We start from the raw sequence: 24,230 nt of genomic DNA, 5'->3' as shown, positions 1-24,230 counted from the left end.
TTAGGTTACTCGGACTGTTCCTCGTAATTTTTCTCTGCTATCCAATCTCCTTCCATCATCTCCACGCACTATTTCCAACACAGAAAGTTAATGGCTTTTTTACCGGCAGGCTACAAAAAGTAAAAATATATACAAAAATGCTGCTATTTCAAAAGTATTTATCAATATGCTACAACTAAAATTATTATTGATAAGAACGATTTTTAAATTATATACAAGTCGTTTTTGTCAAGAACAATACGAGAATGATTTGTATGTTATCTGATAAAGAGTAAAATCATTCTTGGCGTGAATGATTTCACTTTTTAATATTTTATTTTTTTAAAATCAAAAAGTGAAATCATTCGCACCAAGAACAATTTTATTTTTTTACTATCACTTCCCCACACGACAATCTTTCTACTATTTTCTTCCCAATGCTTACTTCTCTTAGTTGTCAACTCAATTCTTTCTTTCCATGCAAACCCATGAGGTCACAGCAATTTATGTGCTTTTATATATTTACATGTTTAGTTTTTGTTTTCTGCTTCATCTCCTTTCATCTCGAAGCTCTCTCTTCTTTTTCTTCTTTTTCCTCCCCTTGATGGTTCACTTGTTCTATTTTCATTATTCTCTTGCTTTTTTATTTTTGCACTCCTGACAAGCTCTTTTACTGCTACTGTAGGTATGTTGTTTCTCTTCTTGGTTTTTTTTTTAAAAAGATTTGCAGCTGTGATATAGAATTTGATTTTTCATCCATACTATCTTTGATGAGCTAATAATTCATTATTCTAATTTTCAGAAGGTGAGTAGTGGTTTCAACAATCTGGAATATTAGTACTCTTTCTAAACCAAGTACCTCTACCAATGGCTGTTTGGCTGAGTAGTGTGTGTGTGTGTGGGGTGTGTGCGTTGCGAGTTTGGTTCCGCCCCCTTAACCCAAAAAAAAAAAATCAGATGCCTCTTATTTTGACGGTAAAACTATCATCTATTATATTATATTAAAATGTTAAAATTTTGATATAAGCTCAAATCTTTTTTTAGTATATGATTATTATTTTGTCTTGTGAAAGTATACTTCTCCAGGAGTTTAATTTGGTAAGATAAAACTGAAAAACAATTATATGTACACCCTAAATATCAAATATGTAGTATATATTAAGTTGGTGAAAAAAGAAAGAAAGAAAGTGTTCTACCAACTTCAAGTGAACTATTACTTTCATATATTTTTTAGGTAAAAATAAGGTGCAAGTAATGAAAAATTGAAATGAATGAAAGGCACTCATAATTTCTTTTTTTCATTTTGCCTTTTCCTTGCTATTTGCTATGTTGCATTTTTGAATCGGTGATAATATGTCACTACATTAGTGTTTTGAATCAAGAGTAAAATAATCTAACTATTCTTCTAGTTTGCATCAATTACATAAATTGCTCCTCTATTTTAAAAACATATAGTTTGATTCAATTAGTTAACACCGTTAGAAATATTCTAAAAATATTATTTTTAACTAAAATTTATATTAAAATTAAATTTATTTACTATTTTACTCCTCATTTTAAGAAATTCCTAAATTATACTTTTATAGTTACATCAATTTCATTTAGTTGAGGCAACCATAAAAGATTTGATTAAAACTTTAACTAATTTTTTTAATAAATATATATTTAACTGAATATATTTATAAATCTTTGTAATAAATGAAAATGAAAATGCAAGCGAACATGAATCTCCAATTTTTACTTAAGCTTTTGACACATCACCCTCACCATCATCCCTCCTTATCTCTATTGATCCTACACAACTTGAGTCTCATTATATGGCATCCTCATCATCATGATTTTATTAGATAATCCTACAATATTTTTAGCTAAATATAAAACTTTTACTTTTGAACATGTTGAATCATCAAATAAAGCATTTGTCACTCATTGACAATCTATACATTTAAATGAATCACCTTAATTTGATTCAAATACGCTAACTACGTAAACAAATGAGACACTTGAATCTCAAAAAGTTGACATACAGCAACGGCCACAATGTCTGAGAAGGAGGGCAAGATGTCATATTGGAAGTCACTATCAGTAAGGTGGATAATTTTTTCCTTATAAACTTAATTTTTATTTATTATTTTTTATAATAAAATAATTATTACTTTTTTTATTCAATATACATCGTATACTTATTTCACAATTAGTTTTAATATTACTCTTCCGGTCCTTAATATAGGACCCAATTTTTGAGTTGGTTTTGGTTCTAAACATAAGACCTATTTCTCATATTTGTCAATTTTCTCTAAATTACTCCTATGGATACTCCTTCAATCATAATCAAGTAGAAGAGGGAGATGGGGTATTAATAAATATGATTATGGTGTTTTAGAAAAAATGTGTCACTTTTTTTTATAATTAACTAATTTACCTAACTTCCTTAATTTAATCAAATTAGTTAAATGGGTCTTATATTAAGGACCGGAGTATTATTATGTAATTATCAATACTTTTTCCCCCATTATTTAGTATGATTTTTCATTCAAATGCTTGATAAATCATTATAATGATCATTTTATTTTCATTTATTAGGAGAGAAGGTGAGAAGTCGTTTAGTAGGAGATGAAGTTTTGCAATCCTTCATCAGAAGAACGATTTTCAGTCACTTCACGCACATTGATGCTTATTCTAAAGAAATCGTTCATTCAGAAGGACAACTTTGAAAATTAACCTAAAGAACGATTTTAAATATAGTATATTGGTAAATACTTTTAAAATTACAATATTTTAGTATATATTTTTACTTTTTGCAGCATACTGGTAAAAAAGTCGAAAGTTAATATTTCATGCCAGAAAATTTCTTATGGTTGATTAGAAATTAAACATAAAGGTAATTTAGAGATCCACATCGTATAATTCAAGATAAAACATGCAGTGTATAAAACGCCTAACTAGCCATCTCAACACAAGAAGCTGGACCAGGTACTGCCTAGAGGTGGAAATACAGACTAACCTGGCAGAGTTGACAACTTTAAAAAGGTCGGTTATATAGAGTCAAAATTTTAAAAATATCTTAATTTGCTAGGTCTAACCCTTAAACTAATGAGTTCAGGACCTGCCAACAGGCTTTCGGCCTTTTTAAAAAAAATTATTTTTCATATTTCTCATAAATTTTCCTAAAAAAAAGAAAATAAATCGATAAAATTATTAATAAAAGACATAAATATGAATAAAATATAAAATATCATATATATATAAATATCAATCAACGCCTAAGAACATATAAAACATTCATCAACAAGATAACAACATTTAAAAGTTTCATCTATAGTGCAAACGTATAATAAATAAACACTACCATTAATCTTTTGAAATTTTATCATCACTATACTTAATTACTCTTCTTCATAAGTATGCTTTTCTTTCATAGTAAAAATATCAAGTTTTTCTTCTTTATAGGAATTTCACTTGTAAATTTTACAGTCTAGCTATTATTTTACTTTAGTTTAAGAAACATTGTTATTGAAACTTGTAAATTTCCAATTCAAATTACAGAATCATAAGTTATATAAGTATAAAAATACTTTCTTATCAAATATATATAGTTTAAAAATATCAACACATATAATATAAATAAAATCATTATTAAAGTCCAAATTAACCTATTTTTTAAAAATTTAATTGGACAAATTCCTGTCTAAAACTAAATAAATCAAACCATTCTGTAAAATTTAATTTTAAAATAATAATAATAACTAAATATTCAAATTATCATTAACAATGTAAAAAATTTAATAATATTATAATTACACAAAAATTTAGAAAAACAAAAAAAATTATAAAAAAGCATAAATGGGCCGGCCCATTTAAGTCTTCGACTCTACAAGGTCAATCCTTTTAAGCCTGTTTCTCATTTCAAAAGAAAAATTTCAAATCAAGTCTTCAATTTTTGAGTATAAACTGATCAGTCCAATAGACTCAGCCTATTTTCTTGACTCTAACTAACGCTGGGTAGTTACCCGAGTGTGGGATTAAGGTGATGTGGATCCCGGGGGGATGGGGCTTGTGGTGAAGGTGGCTGGTGATGAATCTTGTGGATCAGGTCAGATTAGATCTATTCGTTGAGATGGCTTCCAAGAGCAGCCAAAATTCCACCATGTTTTGTCCGGTGGATTGCCAACTTGAGCCTGATCCCTTCAACCACCAACCTTCTTGTTCATGATGAAAAGGTGCTTTTTAATTGCTCTGAGATTCTTCAGTTTGAGTGGAATAAAAAAGACAAATAAACTTGTTAATTATAATGAATGTGATATGATTTGATGAGTAAAATATCTTTATATAGCATTAGATTGTATATAAATTTATAAATTAGTTTATAAGAAGAATATTATGCTACTCCCTTTGATTCAAAATGTAATAAGCATTAGATCTTTGAAGGTTTTTTTTTTAGTATTAATTTGTATTTTTCTGATCATTTAATATATATTTTTTATTTTTATCGTGAATTAGGTATATGTCTCTCTCATCCTTTTTCTTTTCCACTCATTTTCTCTCATATATTTTCTTAACTCATTCTCCCTCCCACTTATTCTCTCCATAAATAGGAATATTATAGAAAGATAAGTTATATTTTATTTATTTATTAAATTTAACCAATTTTAAGCAACTTTTTGAGTTGCGTAATTTAGTTAACTATTTAATGCTTATAATTTGAAGCCGACGTGGTATTAACAGAGTTTCCATGGGTTATGGGCAAATAGATTAAAAGCACAAAAAGATAAAAAAGAAATAATATCAAAAGTATATGAATGTATTAAGATTTTCATTATGGTTTTTTTTCATTATCTAAAATTAATAAATATACAATGATGTGAAAATTCTGAAATATAACCAAATATAAAGCATTTGCGGTAATGAATCTGAAGCTTGTTTTCTTTGATTCTGCTGTCCACCTCACGGCCCCGAAGAAATCACCGGTTGAAATTACTCGTGTTGCACGTGGAAATGAATAAAATATAAAATCTAACAAAACTTTCTTTGACATCTCTCCGTATATTTTAAAAGTATCTGGCTAGCGTCAAGAGTGTATCCACTTGGCTTATTGATGACCACATGGTACATTTCTTTCTTTTTAACAACTTATGGCAACTTGTTCACGAATTTGATATTGGTTCTAATTATAAAATCTCATTTGTAATCTATAAATGAGGTCTTATAATTAGGATTAGAGGTGGAATATATATATTCCATTTCGATTTTTTTTATAAGAGCATGAAATTTGAATTTCCTTGATCCTTTACTATTTTTGCCCCTAATAAATTTTATATATTGTATTAATTAAAAAGTTGATAACTTGACATACTACCCTCCTTTTCATACTTTCTCTCACTATTATTCTCCTGCTTTTTCTTACTTGCCCCTTATAAATAAGGGCAAACTTGAAAAAAAAAGTTCATTTCTTATTTATTTATTATTTTTAATTAATTTTAACTGTTTTATAAGATTGTTTAGTTTTTAGTTATGAGGCTCTTATAAAAAGTAACGGAAGGAGTATATAAATCATGTTCTCTCTCTCTTTCTATATGCACGCCCACGTATATAACTCTTGAGCTTTGAAGCCAAGGCTTTTCGTCTGAGACTAAGAACTGATGGCTCTCCCCAGACTAGCCTCATTCCCAAATTGCAGTCTCTTCAAAGTGCTCTCGCCATCAAAAACAAAATCCTCAGTGTTCGCTGTTAAATGTAATACTTCCTTTACTACTCTTCATTTCGTTTCTGATCAAAACAACGCCAATCTTCGCCGATCTGCAAATTATCAACCTTCAAGTTGGAGTTATGAACTTATCCAGTCAATCACTAGTGAATATGGGGTACATATATTTCTGACTTCTAATAATCTCTTCATTTTTCCTAACTTATAATAATTCTTGTCCTTCATAATTAACCTGTTTTCGTTTTCTGTGCAGAAAGAATCATATGCAGAAGAAAGAGATGAACTGAAAGCGCAAGTTAGAAAGATGATTTCCCAACTCACAAATGATTTGGACAAACTTGAATTCATAGATGGGTTGCAAAAGCTGGGAGTGTCTCACCATTTCGTCCATGAAATAAGAGACATGCTGCAACATGTGTACGCCCAGAATTATGAAGACAGATTGAAAACTAAGTCTGATGACTTACACACCATTGCTCTTCAATTCCGAATCTTAAGGCAACATGGATTTGATGTGTCATCAGGTACTACTAACTTGGACCCGAATTCTTTTATTTACAGCACCATGATGCTATAAGAAGAAAGATATTTGCAGGTGGATGGGCCCCACTTGACATAAGACATTTGCCTATCTACTCAATGTACAATGCACATATCTATATCTCTTCTTGCAACACGTCACTATTGCAAGCAAAACTTTCTGTGTTGGTTAGGGAAGACGTTTAGTGTGTAAGAGTATGGTAATTTGTTCTAATTTTACTACGGTAAAACAAATACTGTAGAAATTAAATGACTTTATATTACAGTAGCCTTATAACTTAGCTGCATAAAAACTCCCCCTAGGAGGTTGCCGGTTTGATTTCACTTGTAACCTCAGGTCTTTAGTGTCTACAGTATTGTAGCTTTCACTGGAAAGAAAAAAGGCATACCAAATCGAACTGTACTGATTTTTAGTATTGACTAATGAATCTATAACATGCATGTACTGCTTTTTTCACAGAGGTTTTTAGAAGTTTTCAAGATGAGAAAGGGAATTTTGATTTGGATGATACAAAGGGAATTCTATCATTGTACGAAGCATCGTTTCATTCAATGGAAGGTGAAACTATACTTGAGGAAGTTAGAGATTTTTGCAGTAATTATCTGAAACAATTTGTGAAGAAGGAGGAGAAAGATAGTGATGATATATCAGCAATGATCAGTCATGCACTGGAGATTCCCCTACACTGGAGGATTCCCAGACTTGAAGCTTCATGGTTCATTGACTTATACCAGAAAAGCAATGATGTGAGCCCTGCCTTGCTTAAGCTTGCTCGTTTGGATTTCAATGTTGTCCAAGTCACCCATCAACAAGACTTAAAATATACATCAAGGTAAACGAAACAAAATAATTCTATGTCTTTTCTTTTTTTAGCCAAATTATTTATATATCCAATAATTCTATAGGAAGTCATATTGTTTACCAGTTTTGAATAATACGACTAACTGAGAAAATATATTACATATAGTTAGACAATGAATTGTGCAGGTTTTATCTTTCGTATACTTTTATGTTTTCTGCTACTACTTAGTTACATAACTGAAGATATCTAATTTCTACTTTGAAGATGGTGGAAAGAAATGAGAGATGGAGAAAAGCTGAGCTTTGTAAGGGACATGCCAACGGAAAACTTCTTTTGGGGTGTGGGAATGGCTTCCCAACCTGAGCTTTCATATTTCAGAAGAGAGATGACTAAGATCACTTCCTTCATAACCATCATAGATGATATTTATGACGTTTATGGCACATTGCAAGAACTTGAACTCTTCACTCATGTGGTCCACAGGTCAGCATATACTCTTAATTAATACATCATCTGTATATATGTATATAGACATAGATATACATATATAGATAGCTCCTTGTCCACATCATCTCCAATAATGTAATATACTTTTGTCGATTGTAGATGGGATATACATGCAATGCACACTCTTCCAAGTTACATGAAAATATGTTTTCTTGCACTCTATAATTCTGTCAATGAGGTAGCTTTTGCCATCCTCAAACATACAGGCATCGACATCATCCCTTACCTCAAGAAAGTGGTAGGCATATATATATATATATAATATTCAAGATTCAAATCTTAAAATTTTCAGAATAATGTAATGATCGTGTGTGTTTGTTTAATTTTTCAAGTGGGGCGATCTCTGTGAATCATATCTGATAGAAGCAAGGTGGTACAACAATGGGCACGTGCCAAGCATGCAAGAATATTTAGATAATGCATGGATTTCAGTGGGAGGGGCTGTGGCTCTAGTTCAAGGTTACTTTCTGCAGATTCCAGATTCAATTAGGCCCCAGGATCTGGAGTATTTAAAAGAATACCCCAATATTATTCGCCTTTCTTCCACTATTGTACGACTTGCCAATGACCTTGCATCACACAAGATTATTAATAGTGATGCTTCATCAAAGTCATCATCAAGTGGTGGGTTTGATAGTGACATTCCCAAGTCACTAAGATGCTACATGAACGAAACTGGAGCTTCTGAACAAGAGGCTTATGAATATGTCTACACTTTGATGTGCCAAACTTGGAAGAAGATGAACGAAGCAGTGCATAATTCTGAATTCTCTCAAAGTTTCACAGAAATTGCTGTCAACCTTGCAAGAATGGCTCAATATATGTACCAACATGGAGATGGTCATGCTGAAGATTCTCATACTAACCTTCGTATTCTTTCCTTGCTTCACCACCCAATTCCTATTACATCTACACGCTAGTGTTTTTTTCCGTCTATATTTAGGGCTTGTTTGGGATCACATTGGGGGCTCAAATGTGCATACAGGCAGGCAAAAGCTCTTTTTTTTTGTTGGGTTAAAAGTGATGTTTGACACCCCATTTTTACAATCTAGCTTTTGGGTTCAAATGGACTTTTGGAATGAAACTTATGAATCTTGCTTTTCACAGTGGGAAAAATACCAGGGCGGTGAAAAGGGGGGAAAAGTTACAGTATTTTGAGTTTTTCTAGTGTTATATGTTCTTGTTTTATTAGAAGTTGTGATTTTAGAGCAGCAACCTTATTTAAATCTGTTGGTATGAAATTTTTATTTATTTTTTAGATATTTATATGAACTGATTCAGAGGGTATATTTATCCATGTAATATATTTAATTAAGTATTTTCGTTTTTTTTTATTTCTTCCTAATAATAAAATAATTTTAATATTTTAATAATTTTATTTTCAATATTTCTTTTACAGTTGTCACATTATGTACACATAATATTAAATATGTATTACTTAATAAAATTTGCATTCTTTTCAGTCATTTTACATTTAAACTTACCTTTTTATTAATTATCAAAATAAGTGTTAGTTTGTCAAACTAACTTTTTTTTTAATAAAAACCAATCCAAATATAAATCATATCATACTATTTGACTTGTACCCTAACTTTAGTTTGCGGAAGTCAGATTTAAAAAAAGCTACTCTTGCCATTACCACCGCTAATCCAAACATACTCTTAGCTCTTTATAAATGGAATCCAAAGGATTAATACAACTATGGACAAAAGGGCATAATATATATAACCGCAGAAAGATTATTCTCTCTTTGCCCTTCTCACCGTGAGCTCTTCTTTTTGCCCATGATTATGTGACTCTTGTTTTTTTTTTAGAGAGAATTGCTATAAGGTTCCGAGAAATGAATTTAATTACTAAAAAATTCAAATAATAAGTAAGCAGTATAAATCGGTTGCCATTTTCTATATTAGAACTTGTCGTTACATGCTTTTTGATTGTTAACGGACTTTAGAGTAATTAAATTCTTTTCTTAGAACCTAATTGCAATTCCCTCTTCTTTTTTTTATTCCAATGACAACCATGCATCTGTTTTATTGAGATCTCAGACTGATAATGAGAAGCAGTGACCCCTTCACGGGAAACCTTCAAAAACTTGATTCTCTTGATTCGGATGCAGGATGCTACGACCACAACAAACATAAAAATATGTTTTCTTAGGTTGCTGAACCTACGGTCTCTGGCTTCATCTTACTTTCCATTTATTCCACCCACTAAGGTATTAACTCATAAACTGTCAGGCAGAATAATCACACCAAACACCTCTCTTAATTTCTTAAGCATTGTGATGGTTGCATGAAAAAATTGAAAGATCACACTCAAGTACAAAGTTCTAGATGTTTGGGGACGCAGGTTATGTCGCTAATTAAGGGATTCACAAGGACCCAGCTGGTGAAGTGTCTGTTTATGAGAGTGTTAATATCTGAGAAAGACAACTTTTTCTGTGATGCTTCTTTGGACAGTTCAATTACTGCTTGTGCAAACTTTGTCATTTTTCTCGTTCTGTTGTGTTGCTTTCATTTGTCCCGTGACTGCCCCAATACCATAAAATGTTGACATTGTAGAAATGAGTCGCAAAAAGAGCCATCACCGTAAAATTTGGTACACACCAATACCCCAAATTGCTTTAATTATATAAGGCCAAAAGGTTGCCCTTTATGCTTCTGCCGTCCTTCAGCACCTTCCCACAAATTTCCTTTCACATTAAATTCCCTATTACGGCTCTCATGCAAATTAACAGCAGGATAGCTGTGTGTGTGTGTGTGTGCGCGCGCGCACGTAGTATGAAGCTCCTCATCTTATAGTTTGAAAAACAGTTATTTCGAGTAAAATTTGACAGTATGGTGAGGATCAGTTAATATGAACAATTGAATTCTATGGGAAATGATAATAAAAACAAAGCTAACTTGTCAGGAAAACTGGTTATGTTTCTCTTTTTCTGTTATAATCTTATTTGCTGAAGCTGCATTGAAACAAAGTAGCGGCTGAAAATGATTCTATTGAAAATAAGGATAGTGGGAAGGACAAAGAATTCTTTCCCAGGTTGAATGCAGCTTTGTCTGTTTGGCCTCAGATTTTGTTGCATGTCATATCATTTTGAATCTGATAGGTTTCAATAATTTGGCGTTGCCAAAATATACTTAGCGTCCAAAACCTTTGCTGATTTATCCATATTTTTCTTCTTTGTCGGTGCTTGGTTAAGTGCATATGTTTTGTTTGCTTGCTTGATTCTCCTCAATTTTATTGCCTGTTTAATTGTTATTTACTTTCAATCTGATATGTGTTTCAGTAATTTGGTGTTGCAAATAATAGAAATAGTCTCCCTCTCCTTGTGTGTGTTATGTTGATCAAAATGGCAGAGGTCAGAAATAGAGCAGTGGCAAAGTGCCAGAATAAAACGTGGGGGATCAAGCCACCCGGCCCAGCAGGCATAGTGGGCCGGAGAAGCAGCAGCCTGTGGTCCTTCCTCGTGCCGTGCACTCTCTTCCAGGAACCACAAGCCTCAAAGCCTTTGCTCTGAACTCCTGGCTCGGCTCTCCACTCAGAACGGGCAGGCCAGCGCGAGTCGCATCCTCCAAACCGACCAGATGATGCCAGAGCCGTGTTCCATTCAAGGAATTTTTTTTTTCAAAAAAGAAAAAAAAATGAATGGGACACTAAATAAGTTGAGATAGTGATTCAATGGTCAATTAGTTAGATTGTAGTCAACTCGAGATAAGTCAACTCAGAATTAAACCGGTTATGTTAAAATAATATAATTTAATTAAAAATAGCAAAATAGAACAACATTGATAATCATTAATAATAAAATACAAAAAAATATAATAATAGTTTGATCGTAACAATAATTAAGTATAACAACATTGAGAATTTTGATTTTTATGATTGATTAATAATTAAAATTAACAACTATTGATATCAAAGTTATTAGTAAAATTCATTCAAATATATAGTGACTGAGATATTAAGAACTATATAATAAAAAATAAAATCAACTGTTTCAGTCCGTTGGTCAATTCAACAACCAATCTAAACCACACTACAACCACTAATCAATTCACTAGTTTTTCAGTTATCCTTATCGGTTTGGTCTCTTTTTTTTTTTTTTTTTGGGTTGTTTCATCAACTTATCCCCCCTACTTGGACTACCAAGCTAGTGTTACCCAGCGCATCAAGCTGCATGTTGCTTTGGATGTTTATATAACATAATTTGAGCTAAATTCATCAACCCCTTTTATTATCATTTACAGGAAGACGGTTTTTTTTTTTTATAGACCAGAGGGATTCCTAGACGTCAGTAAAAAATGTTACTAGAATCTTAAGATTTCCAAGCTAATCTCTTTCATTTCTTATTCAAACTGTACTTCGATTTATCATTTTTTGTCATAGTTGTATCTAATGTCAGCCTAACAGAAGATATTAATTTCAAGGTTAAAATATGCATCATTGATAATCTTACTTTCAGTTTAATATATCATATAATGAATTATTTACCACCAAAGCTTAACCACATGTTCGTCCACAATATAAAATCATTGGATGTGGACATTTTAGCATAGTATGCGCCTGCATTATTTCATAATTAATGATAATAGTTGCCTGAATGTTAAATTAAAAAATTGCGCAATTTGCTGAGTTTCATTGTTAACATAATAAAATCCACATATTCTGCTCATTCTTGAATGATGAGGATTCATTTTGTTTTTTATTTTATAATTTTAATGTTTGTTAAAATTTAAACACTATTTTAACTGGAAAACAAAAATTTAAAATTTAAAATGTATAAATTAGATATGTACCATCTCAATCTCAATGAGAGTACAACGTAATTTATATATTTAAACATTATTATAAGGCATTTCTCAGCTTCAACTCAAGTGGTAAAGCTGTCAACAACAATCAAATCTGAACCAAAAACAAAAAAGGCAAATTCATCAGTACTAACCAAGCACTCAAATTCAGCTGCTTACAACAGTCAGCTGAGCATTCCTTTCAAATACAGCACAAGAATTAAAATCTCCTACTCCCGTCATTTAGTTGAATATATATACTATAGGGAGAATGTATATATAATAGGCATTAAACTTTTATTGTTCACTGTTTTGAGGTTCTTTTAGAATTTGAAATCAAATAACCAAACACAAAGTAAACAGCCTAAATGCCAAATGGTCTGTGCTTAGCACTTGTTATATCCCTAAACTCGCTCTGTGCCATCTCCAGACGTCTTCTGGCTTCTTCTTTTTCTTTTTGAACTTGCTTCAAGTTCACTTCGCAAGTCTCAAGCTCGGCCTCCATGGCTCGAATTTTCTCTTGTGCCAATGAGACATCAGACATGTTAACACCAAAAACTCTGGCTCGAACCGAATCAACCCAACCTTTGTTGAACCCAAGAGAAATTGCTTCGCGCAGGTTATCCTCCAAGGTTGACTTTTCTGGTGCTGTAATGTTATATGGAGTCTTGTTAGCTAGCACGACCAATATGTCAACTAGTACTCTGTAGGAAAATGCTATTCTTCGGCGGGTTCGTTGTTCACGATGAGGTAACAATAGTTCCGGGTATTGCTTAAGTGCTTGTGCAAGTAAAGCCGCTTCACCATCTTTTAACTCCACAAGTTGGAAAATTTCAAGAATCTCCAACGTAGGAGAAGGGCTAGAAGTGCCATTTTGTGGTGATTCTGTAATAGCTCAGTAAGTTAGTGGATAATTGAAATAAAAACTAGAAGCATCACATAAAAGAAAAGATACTTACGATGATAGAGAGAAGGAATAACATTAGGAACATTTGGTTTTGAGCCATTCTCTAGTTTTTGTTCGACAGTCTGCATGGAACACAATGAAAAATTTATTGTAGTTTATTTGGTTCCATCTCTTAAAAATGCATTCTTTTTACAAATATAAGTCAAAGCTCATCAGATGTACCGAATCCAATGGAGTTGCTGCCATCGGTGATGTCTCAACACTTCCCCTTGCTGCTTCCTTATTAGTACTCTGACAAACATCAATATTTGAATATGCAAGTTGTTCATTTGTTAAATTCACTAATATGTTTATTTTTTCAGTTAGAGTGGGGGTCTGCCCATCTCTCTCAATATGAATTAAGCAAATTAGAAGCAGGTTATGAACATGTGCAAATTCTTTTTCCAAGAGATTAACAAAAGCGAATTCTTGGTTTTCTCCAAGAGTGAAAGAGCCTTTTGTTTAGTCTACTAGTCTTAACATTTATGTCTATTTTTTCGGATACTGTTTGTACGTTAGAATTATGTTGATCAAATCATGGAACCCCATTTCATGTAAATAAGAGTTTGGAAATGTGATTTTGTTCACCTCTGAATTTTTTGAAATTGCGGACATTGCTGTCTGTGAAGCAACCAGTATCCCAGTCGCTTTCCCTGTTCTTGAGCTCTGATCAAAAGATAAAATTAATTTCATAAAACAACTCCATTATTTCATGTAATTCACAGGGTTTAGGGTTTAGAATTATGTTGATCAAATCACGGAACCCCATTTCATGTGAATAATTTGGAAATGTCGTTTTGTTCACCTCTGAATTTGTTGAAATCGTGGACATTGCTGTCTGTGAAGCAACCAGTATCCCAGTCTCTTTCCCTGTTCTTGAGCTCTGATCAAAAGATAAAATTAATTTCATAAAACAACTCTATTATTTCATGTAATTCATAGGATATACTTTATCTCTTCATGCACTAGCCAATTCTTCTCCCACCAATATTTATTAGTTCGCATCTTAGTACAAGTTCTGAACGTGATTGCAACGTTGCCGTTTTTGATATCTTTGAAATCGAAAATTTTCTGTAATGTCTTTCACTATTTCCAGAATGTGCTGACAAGCAATATAACATAGGTAATCAATTTTTAAAAGCTACATAAAATCTCAAATTTGATGGAATTCACATTATTTCCTTAAGTATACTTAAGAGGAAAAACATAATTATCAAAACACATGAAAGGTTCTCTCATGTGAAGAATAGATAGAGCTTAGAGATGCCATTTTGATCACCTTTGGATTTGATGAAGTTGCAGTCACCGATGACTCCGGAGCTAATCCTGCAACTTCCCTTCCTGTTTCTAAGTTCTGAATAACACCAAAGGTAAATTTTTTTTTTTTTTAATAAAGTAAGTTCATTAATGTACTGAATTTATCATTTTATTCACTGATCAATTCCTTTTTCTTGCAAAATTTAGATACATGGGTTATAAAAGGTGGTTTTAACTAAGATAAATGGCATAGTTGTTAGTATTGTGGCTTGCAAAGATGTAATAGACAATGGTTTATAAAGATAATCAAACTTACCTGTGATAATTCTTTGGCTAAAGAATTATCCGATGATACTCCAGATTGCGTCCTTAACCCCAAACATTTTTGTTGAATTGTCATCATCATCATGTCCCCCTTAGATTTAACTTGCTCTTGAAAGCCTTGTTCTGCTGTTTCTTTCAAACCATCAACCTAAAAAACATGAAGAAAGTTGTTCTTCCACTTATTTTGCAACTCCAATTATGCTCTAAAGTTCAACAACATTATGCATACAATGAAAGAACACATCTAGTGGGTAGGGAATTTGAATTTCACTTTTTATATTGCTTCTCCAAGTGCGAGTTGGTAGTCATTGGTTGTTCAATGACCAACTATAATACCATACATGAATGTACAAAAATAAGTCAGTCTTATTTATCCTTGAAGCTTGATCCGCGTTCAAATCCATTGGAAAGGCCATATTAAACTTCCAATTTTTTTTCGCGTGTGGCTGGATTTACAATAGTATTCAAATGCATGGTCTTAGTCAATAAAATATGAACATGAGTCAATCCTAAACCTTTACACCAATTTTTATGTACTAAAAAAATTAGTCATCAAAATGCATGGAAACTTCTCTCATGTGAAGAATAGATAGAGCTTAGAGATCCCATTTTGATCACCTTTGAATTTGAAGTGGTAGCCACTGATGCCTCTGAAGCTGTTCCTACAACTTCTTTTCCTGCTTTTGAGTTCTGAATAACACCAAAGGTAAAAAATTTTTGTATCTTTCTATTCACTGATCAATTCTTTTTTCTTGCAACGTTTAGACACGTAAAGGGGTTGGAGATACCATTTTGATCACCTCGGAAACTTGTGCAGTTTTGGCTGTAGGTAACTTTGAAGCAGGAACGTCTTTGCCAATTTCCTTCCCTGTTTCCTTATCAATCTGAGTCACAACAGAATATTTAACTAAGCAGTCAACTAAGGTAACTTCATTAATTCTTAAATCTTTTCATTGTCTGCCATTCAAATTCCATCACCCCCCCCCCCCAAAAAAAAAAGAGAAAGTAAAGGGAGATAAGATGCATGGGATAGACTTGCTGTGTTGACATGTAAAGATGAATGGTTGGTATTTAGAACTGACATGTATAAAATCATGTTATAAGTACTTTGGTGAACTTACTATTGTAGATGGACCAGATTGTGAACCCCCTGCTTCTGTCGTGGAAGTATGAACTTTAGGTTCCATAATTCCTGTTTCCCTTGGAATTTGTTCAGTGACACTCTGCAAAAATACACAGAGAAATGTAAGTATCAAGTGATTTAATTACAATCCTTTAATATTTATAAGAGTTCGAGCTTACAACAGCTGATATTTCTCCTAGTACTTGCTCATGTGTTATGGTTGTTTCACTCGTCGGCTTTGTCTTCTTCAAACCCTGAAAGAAGCAATGAATATAGAAGGTACAAGTTTAAGCTATTTCATGAGCGTATGACCGATATTATTAGATTAAAAAGCGCACAGCACACTGATTAATAACCATTGAAAACTCTTATTGTAGCAGAATGATTAATGTTTCTGATAAGTTTCTCAGTCCTAAGTTAGTTAACATAGTTGCTACCTCAACATCCTCTGAGGTACGACCCTCTCGAACTCTTTCCTTTGATATAGCATCAGCACTCTGAGCAACACAGATAATAATAGGATGTCATATGTTGTAATAATAATGCAACTTCAAAATCAATACTCTTTTATGTTATAGCGCACATCATCATCATCAAGTGGTACTACGCTGGTTTTTTGAGGAACCTCATTTGTTGTTTTCGTTTCTCCAAGTCCATGATCTTGATGTTGGAGTTTCCCATTTGGTTTTTTCATTGTCTGTTCATCATTCAACTCCTATTTGAAACATTGAAAAAAAGATTAAGACCATTTTAGAAGCAATTTATTATTAAACTAATAATAACCAAGTAATCAATAAACTTACATGTAGAGATGCCCTTCTTGGTAGTGAATTAAGCGTTGAAGTTCCAAATGCTTGTTTCTCTAAAGCGTGAGTAGGTTCCTTGGCTTCAACCTCCTTTGTTGTTTTCTTCATGCTCTACAATAGGAAAAGAAACGTTTTGTCAATGCATCAATTTCTCTTTTTTTCATAGTGCACATGATAGAATCCTTTAACAATTAGACAACATATGTATGATATTTTCCCCATGTAATGATTATTCCAATATACCTCTGCTGAGTTTGGCAAGGAACTTGTTTCTCCCACATGTGACAGAGCCTCGACATTATTGGAATGTGGACAAAGTGGCTCCTCATTTGCTGCTTGAATATCTAAATCCAAATGCTCAGGTTCTGCTTCTTGGACTTGTTGAGAAGTAATTTCTGCGGTGGTATTTTCAATATTATTACATATTACTAATATTAATAAAAACTAGCAATTAAAAGGAGCGAACTTTTTCTAGTTACATTCATACCTTGATACTTAGGACAATCAACCACTTGATGATCTGGCAAAGTTTGAAACGGCATCCCCCAACAAACAGTGACAAGCTTTGGCAATTTTATGAGTCTTAAATATGAGAGATTTGGAAACGCATCTTTTACCACCATCTTCTGTGTATCATCTTGTTTGCGTTTAAATATTTGCTCTAGCTCATAGGCTGCTTCTATTTCCAAACTCTCTAGCTTTGGGAACATGTTGGGTGTGGAAATTGAGAAGAGAAATTTCAAGCCATGACAGTTCTGGATGTGAACTTTTTCTAATTTTGGGAAGCTCATTTGTTGCCTATCATCATCAGCACTTTTTTGGGCATCCTCCTCAATAATCTGAACTAATTCTTCACAGTCTTTTATTTTTAAATGGAACAAGTTTGGCAGTTCTTTCCGTATCGAGATGGAGAAGACCGCTCTTAGGCTTTTACATCCTATGACCTTCAGACTGCGAAGATGGTCGAAGCTCAAACTACTTTTAGGGCCCTTACACATTTGCTTCAGCTCACTTAGATTTTTCAGCATCATGGATTGTAAGCTTAATCTCACTAGTCTTCCAATTTTTACTCCTTCCAGGTTAAAAACCTCGTCTATTGTGGAGTTCCCAACCTCAACATTTGTCAAGCGACAAATTTTCTTTAAGTCCTAGTAGAGGCAGTCCAATTCCAAATTTCAGTACAAATTCAACAAGTTAATGGATAATAGATTATTGACAAAACAATTGTATACTCATACACGTATGTATCTACACACATGCATCAGAATAAAGTGAACTAAAATATTCAGACTCAATTGGTAAAAATTAACAAAAGGCGTTGATAAAACGAATTAATGATGTTCCATCTAAATCTCATAAATGAAATTGAGACAACAGATCAGCAAGGTTTTGCAAGGAATGGATCCTCATCTTAGCTAGCTATTTTTTTTAATCCTCTTAATAAACCTCATCCAATGAAAAGATTAGAATTGGTTTCGAAATTGAAAGTACTAGTCACCTTTCTTAAGAATTTGTTGAGTTAGCCCATTTCACTAAAAGTTGAACTTTAATTGGGAAAAAAAAAAAAGAATTCAAGCAAGAGGGTCAAATAAGCACAGCACTAGCTAGCACATGTCATATAACCAAAAAACAAGAGAGGCGTTACCTTTGCAGGCTTCCAATAACCCGTCAAATTTAGAGAATCCCTTGTCAGCTGACAGTTGTCTAAACCAATTTGCTGTAGAGATGGCAGCATCACAGAATATCTTTTGGCACAAATGTTGATGATATGTGGCACGTCTCTAAGTGATAGTGTTTTCAAAGCTGGGAGATCAACCTCAAACCTACCATTCTGTTTCTCATTAGATAAATAATCTCCCTGATGGTATTTTCCAAAAATACATTTCAGAACAGCAGCTTGCTCGACGATCATAGATTTCAATTTTGGAAGGCCTCGAAGGAAAGAGGAAGGAAATATAGACTCCAATTTGTTGCAATTCTGGATTTGAAGATATTCCAGTTTTGGGAGAATGTCTCTGTCACTGAAATCATCATAGTCATTTGAATCCTCATCAAGTACATGAACTAATTCTTCACAGTTTAATATACATAACTTCCATAACTGCGATAGCCTTCTCCATGTAGAGGCAGGGAACATAGCTTTTATCTTTCTGCATTCTATGATCTTTATTTCTCGAAGACTATGGAAGTTGAGAACTTTGGCGCTCACACTTGATGTCATTGGTCTTTCATCATCAATTATCTCTTCTATTTCGGATTCCATTTCTCCTTGACTGCTCAAATTCTGCATATGCATGTTAATTGTAAGTTCTAGATTAGTCTATCTAAAACAGATAACCATTGACAATCAACAACGAATACTGGGGGGGGGGGGGAAACCAATAAGCAGTAATCATATAAATGTACAAGTTTGAAAGAATATCCAAGCACTGTTGTAAAGAAACTAGCTATTAATAAAAAGGGCAATATTTGTGCCCGGAAATTAGAGTAATATTAACATGCTCTAGAACAGTCAGTTCAAAGTGCTACGTACCTTTGCCGTTTCCAAACTCCGGTGTCTTCCATTTGTACAAATGCCGACGACATTTGGCACATTTATAAGGCTTATTGTTTCCAGTGCAGGTGCATCAATGTAAAGCTCTTTATTTTCATTCTCATTTGACAAATACTCTTCACGACCAAATCTCCCAAAGACATATTTCAGTTTTGGAGCAGCTTTAATAATCACAAACCTCAACTTTTGAAGACGTGCTGAAGAACTGGATGGAAATATAGATTCCATATTCCTGCAATCAACAATTACGAGCTCCTCTAGTTTTGGGAAAATGGAGATGCAGTCCATATGATCATGATCCTCTTCCTCATTTGTTATGACGTGCTTCAACTCATCACACCTTTGGATTGTCAACTTCTCCAACATTATAGTTGTAGCAATGGATATACTGAACAGTGATGTTAATTTCCAACATTGCACAATTGTCATCTGCCTTATATTTTCTAGGTTCACTGGTTGTCTCAAAAGACACTGAGCTGCATGAAAAGTTTGAGTCCCTTGCATTGAGGCTGGTGATCCCTACAAACATTTGTTTTTATAAATTTCAATAAGAGTTGATTAAATTGTTTTGACAAGAATTTATATCATGCACACACGAAGCAAAAAGAAAAAAAGAAAAAAGAAATGGTATGCTCTCTTAGTTACCAATTTAAGATTTCAATGATTTGACAACAATCAAACCATAATCAACAATAAGTATTTAATGATCAATGATGATACAGAAGTAAAATTTTAAAAGAATATTGACATGCTGTAAAACAGTAAGTAAAAGTGGGTTACCTTTGCGGTTTCCAAATTCAATTGTTTTCCATTTGAAGAAATGCTGATGATATTTGGCACATCTGTAAGGCTTAGTGTTTTCAGAGCAGGGAGATCGATGGAAAGCTCTTTGTTTTCTATCTCATTTGATAAATACTCTTCACGGCCAAAAACATATTTTAGTTCTGCAGCAGCTCCAATAATCAGAGACTTCAATTTTTGAAGACACACTGAAAAAGTAGATGGAAAAATAAATTCCATATTCCTGCAGTCAACAATTACGAGCTCCTCTAGTTCTGGGAAAATGGAGATACTGTCCATGTGACTCTCCTCTTCCTCATTTATTATGACGTGCTTCATCTCATGACACCTCTGGATTGTCAACTTCTCCAACTTTACAGTTGTGGCAATGGATACAGAGAACAAAGACATTAAATTTGAACATTCCACAATTGTCATCTGCTTTACATTTTGCAGGTTTAATGATCGTCTCAAAAGACACTTCGCTCTTTGACTCTCTTTCATTGAGGCTAGTAATTCCTACAAACACACATTTTTCAGACAAAAATAATTTCAAGTGATTAATGCGATGTGGCAAAAACTTTGACTGATAAGAACTCATGAAATATAGTAATAAAGAAGGAAATATCCACTCTAGAAAATGTAGAATTTTGACCAGTCCTTTCATTTACTATTAGAATGAGAAATCATAAGGTAAAATTCAAAGTGGGGCAAGAGTAACATACCAGTGAAGTTGTATGGTCTTGCATATCTGTGTTACATTCTGGAAATGGTGTGATGAAATTGGGTACATCATCAAGTACCATTTTTGTCAATGAAGGGAGCATAATCTCTTCATGCAAAACCCGGCCCTCATGTCCTCGGCATTCACCAAATAGGTATTTCAGCTCCTTGCATTTTCTTATAATTACAGCTTCCAAACGGAGAAGGTCTTTGGCATAAAGGCGTGGTGATATCAATTCTAATTTGCCACACCCTTTTATTTCTAGAGTTCTCAACTTTGGAAACAGTGTGCTGTAACTGTTTTTTTTATTATCAACTTCCACTATTCCCTCTCCCAAGCTCTCATAAGTAATTATTCTTTCCAGCTCCTCAAAATCACTGATTATTAGTTCTTGCAACTGCTCTAAACTCTGAGCAACAGATGATTGGAAGATTGATGATTGGAACGCGGAACAATTTATCAAATGCAAGACCTTCAGTTGAGGTAGTTTGAGATTTCTATCGGAGAATATATTGCGCAGATTCTTGCAGTTTCGCAGCTTTAAAATCTCCAGCCGCTCGAGAAATCCAGAGATCATAGGACCCCGATATAATTCTCTCACATCCACACCATCTAGAAACAGCTGAACCAAGTGGGAGAAGACTTCCACCTTAGAATCAAGATCATAATTGCTAGTGTCAACGAGGCACTCCATATCAACTAAAGAATACAAACAAAGCTTAGTTAAATCATTCATGCCTCCATTTTCCAAAGGAATGATGTCAGGTACAAGATTCTTCCATCCCACACCTCTTACTTCTCCCAGCTCAAGAACCTCTGCTGTTCTCACAATGTTCTTAAACATGGCATTTGAGATTAAGCTTTTTAGATTCTCGGTATTAAAGCAATTTAGCATGCCATTATCATCATGATAAAAATATTTAAGATGAGGGCAAGCTATAGAGTACCTTTTCAATGTAGGAGGAGAGACATCTGGAACAACTTCATCTATATTTTCTATCTCACCATCTTCCTTCCAATCTTCAGAATTGCAATTCAAAACGAAATCCAGCTCTTCTAATTGAATGCACCTTTCAATCACTTCAAAAGGATTATTCCTTTCAATTTTACACTTCCTTAATCCTAATGATCTCAGATTTTTCAGCTCCGTTATTTCATCTGGTAACTCATCGATTAAGCAATTGGTCAACTCAATAATCTCAAGACCACGTAGGACTTTCAAAACAGAGATGTCACCTAATCTCCAAGCATCCAAGATAAGCGTTCGGATGTTCTTCAACGAATGAAGCAGCTTCAATGATACAGTGACATATTTATGATCACTAGCACAGTGTAAAACTAAAACTCTGAGTCTTGCCATCTCTTCAAAGATTGAGTATGAATCTTCTGTCTTCACTTTTCCTTTTATCCAAAGTACTAGAATCTCAAGCTTAGTGCCATCGAATTGACTGGGAAGGTCATCTCTACTCCAAAACAAAAATCGTATGTGTGATTTTGCACTTGTCCTTGAATCCATAATCACCTGCACATCCTTGTTTGATACCCATAAGGCCATTTCACGAACCATGCGATGCATCATTACACATGCTTCTTTAGGCTCAAACAATAATGAAGATGATTTGAGGATATCTTTTACTCTAATTGCCTTGCTTCTTGCTGCCAAACAGTTGTGAACTTCCTCAAAAAGGCCCAGTCCTACACTAAGTTTGCATAAAAGGTGTAGAGGAATTTCATAACCTTGAGGAAAGAGAGAGCATAATAGGAACACATGTTTGGCACTTCCCTCAAGTCTATCATAGCTTGATCTCAAAGCATCATAAACTTGCGTCATGCCCTCATGAACATTATGCAATGGCTCACAACGCTGCAAGGCTTCCAGAGCAATCTTCCACTCTCTCAGAGGCCAACTTTTAAATGTGGTCGCTATTGTCACAATTGCAATTGGTAGTCCTCCACACTCGCGTACGATTTCTCGTGCACGATTCATGTATTCATTGAACATTAGATCACCTTTTGTTATACCAACATGTTCAACGAAAAGATTCAATGCATCCTGGTCAGTTGTTAATGTCTGCAGTCCAATTGTCCGTTGGGATCCCATTACATCACAAACTCTTGAATTACGTGTGGTTATCAAAACACAACAATTCATGTGATTGGAGCCATGGGGAATCCCTATATCCGTTAGATCTAGCTCTTCCCACATGCCATCTAGTATTATAAGTACCCTTTTATCATAGCTAGCGATTCTTGTCCACAAAATCCTCGAGTACACTTCTTCCTTTCCCTCTTCCAAATACAAAGGCAACTGACTTGCAATGTTGAGTTGAATCTTTTTTATATCTGGAGGACTAGGCACAACAACAAAGATGACTCTTCCAAATGCTCCGGAATTTTTAACTAGTATGCCCACCTGTTTTGCTAGAGTGGTTTTACCAGTTCCGCCCATCCCATATAATCCAATCATGGAGAAATTTACGTCTTCTAGTGCGTTCACAAGTTTCTGGAATTCTGATTCTCTGCTCTCGAAATCAATAAAGTTTTGTGAATAGAATTCTATGCCTGGAAGTTCATTTCCATGTGCCACTCTACTGAAATCACCTTTCTTTATTAGGTCTGTAATCTCTCTCGTCCACTTTGCTACCTTCTTCCCTTGTCGGTAATTCCAGCAGAAATTAGGACACCAACCAAAAAGACATGTCTTCATTGGTATAGGATCCTCTTGAGAGATATAATAATCAGTTTGTCGCAGCCATTTCAGAACTTCAGCGGAAACTTGGGTCTCATTTCTCATTTTGGCCTCTTCAACTGCTTGCAGCACAATTATTCTTTTAGCATCTAATGAGCTCTTTTTTTCCTCAAAGTCTTCAACGTAAGTCTTGAATCTACATAAATAGCTTGCTTCCTTTGAAAAGTCACTCACCAATATCCCAACCAAACCACCCGCAACGCTTGACATCATCTGACAAGGATATATGAGACTACCGTTAAAGTAATTCCAATTGTCTGCGCATTAAACCATTCGACACAAAAAATGGTAACTTAAGAAGTCAAAAGCTATGGGGATATGCAATGTTTTACTGATATAATGTGCAATGAAGTTAAATGAATTATAAAGTCAGAGTCTATCCTTGTTGTCCAAAGGGGGGGGGGGGAAAGAGTCTGTCCTGTTTGCATTTTCTTTTTCCCCTTTTTTTCAGTTATGTTAGTTTTGTCATCCAAATTTTACTAATTTATATGGAAAAACGTCTTGAAAATGAACCTTTAATATATTCAAACTCTATAGTATATTTTATGGGAAAAATCATGTGTTCCTGGAGGATTATATATTCAAAACTGTATTGTACATTGTTTCCTCATCTAACCCAATTAGGAAAGATTTCTTTAGCATCAACA

General features: G+C 33.7%; 3 protein-coding genes across 3 annotated transcripts; 1 reads left to right on the top strand and 2 right to left on the bottom strand.

Moving 5' to 3' along the window:
* The first annotated feature begins 5,618 nt into the window (after positions 1–5,618).
* LOC114758982 (terpene synthase 10-like) lies at positions 5,619–8,453 on the top strand. The gene is made up of 6 exons (XM_028948078.1): positions 5,619–5,840; positions 5,937–6,207; positions 6,684–7,056; positions 7,291–7,509; positions 7,633–7,771; positions 7,866–8,453. The coding sequence occupies exons 1-6, from the start codon at positions 5,619–5,621 to the stop codon at positions 8,451–8,453; spliced, it is 1,812 nt and encodes a 603-aa protein (XP_028803911.1).
* Positions 8,454–12,436: 3,983 nt separating this feature from the next.
* On the bottom strand, positions 12,437–20,521 carry LOC114758981 (uncharacterized). Its single transcript, XM_028948077.1, has 18 exons — positions 20,111–20,521; positions 19,310–19,849; positions 18,422–19,060; positions 17,264–17,924; positions 17,020–17,171; positions 16,774–16,887; positions 16,554–16,685; positions 16,408–16,467; positions 16,150–16,224; positions 15,969–16,070; positions 15,636–15,731; positions 15,466–15,537; positions 14,840–14,995; positions 14,072–14,149; positions 13,855–13,932; positions 13,450–13,518; positions 13,280–13,349; positions 12,437–13,205 (listed from the first exon to the last, which is right to left on the bottom strand). Exons 1-18 carry the CDS (start codon positions 20,519–20,521, stop codon positions 12,685–12,687), a joined length of 4,026 nt encoding a protein of 1,341 aa, XP_028803910.1. The 3' UTR covers positions 12,437–12,684.
* A 544-nt stretch (positions 20,522–21,065) lies between these two features.
* LOC114758980 (disease resistance protein At4g27190-like) lies at positions 21,066–23,793 on the bottom strand. Its single transcript, XM_028948076.1, has 2 exons — positions 21,151–23,793; positions 21,066–21,071 (listed from the first exon to the last, which is right to left on the bottom strand). The coding sequence occupies exons 1-2, from the start codon at positions 23,791–23,793 to the stop codon at positions 21,066–21,068; spliced, it is 2,649 nt and encodes an 882-aa protein (XP_028803909.1).
* Between the last annotated feature and the right edge of the window lie 437 nt (positions 23,794–24,230).

The sequence above is a fragment of the Neltuma alba genome, unplaced genomic scaffold, assembly GCF_004799145.2.
Source record: "Neltuma alba isolate B1F8T4 unplaced genomic scaffold, ASM479914v2 tig00010779_pilon, whole genome shotgun sequence".
Taxonomy (NCBI): domain Eukaryota; kingdom Viridiplantae; phylum Streptophyta; class Magnoliopsida; order Fabales; family Fabaceae; genus Neltuma; species Neltuma alba.
The sequence above is the reverse complement of the archived record's forward strand: the minus strand, read 5'-3'. Positions and strand labels throughout refer to the sequence as shown.

What these genes read in the sequence shown, in the direction of transcription:
- LOC114758980 (XM_028948076.1), bottom strand. Translation starts at nt 23,793, where the DNA reads ATGTCAAGCGTTGCGGGTGGTTTGGTTGGGATATTGGTGAGTGACTTT.
- LOC114758982 (XM_028948078.1), top strand. Translation starts at nt 5,619, where the DNA reads ATGGCTCTCCCCAGACTAGCCTCATTCCCAAATTGCAGTCTCTTCAAA. An exon ending in TGGATTTGATGTGTCATCAG is followed by an intron (nt 6,208 to 6,683) that starts GTACTACTAACT and finishes CTTTTTTCACAG; the next exon opens with AGGTTTTTAGAAGTTTTCAA. An exon ending in GACTTAAAATATACATCAAG is followed by an intron (nt 7,057 to 7,290) that starts GTAAACGAAACA and finishes TCTACTTTGAAG; the next exon opens with ATGGTGGAAAGAAATGAGAG.
- LOC114758981 (XM_028948077.1), bottom strand. Translation starts at nt 20,521, where the DNA reads ATGTCTTTGTTCTCTGTATCCATTGCCACAACTGTAAAGTTGGAGAAG. An exon ending in GGAGTTTGGAAACGGCAAAG is followed by an intron (nt 19,061 to 19,309) that starts GTACGTAGCACT and finishes ATGCATATGCAG; the next exon opens with AATTTGAGCAGTCAAGGAGA. An exon ending in TATTCCTTCTCTCTATCATC is followed by an intron (nt 13,206 to 13,279) that starts GTAAGTATCTTT and finishes GAGCTATTACAG; the next exon opens with AATCACCACAAAATGGCACT.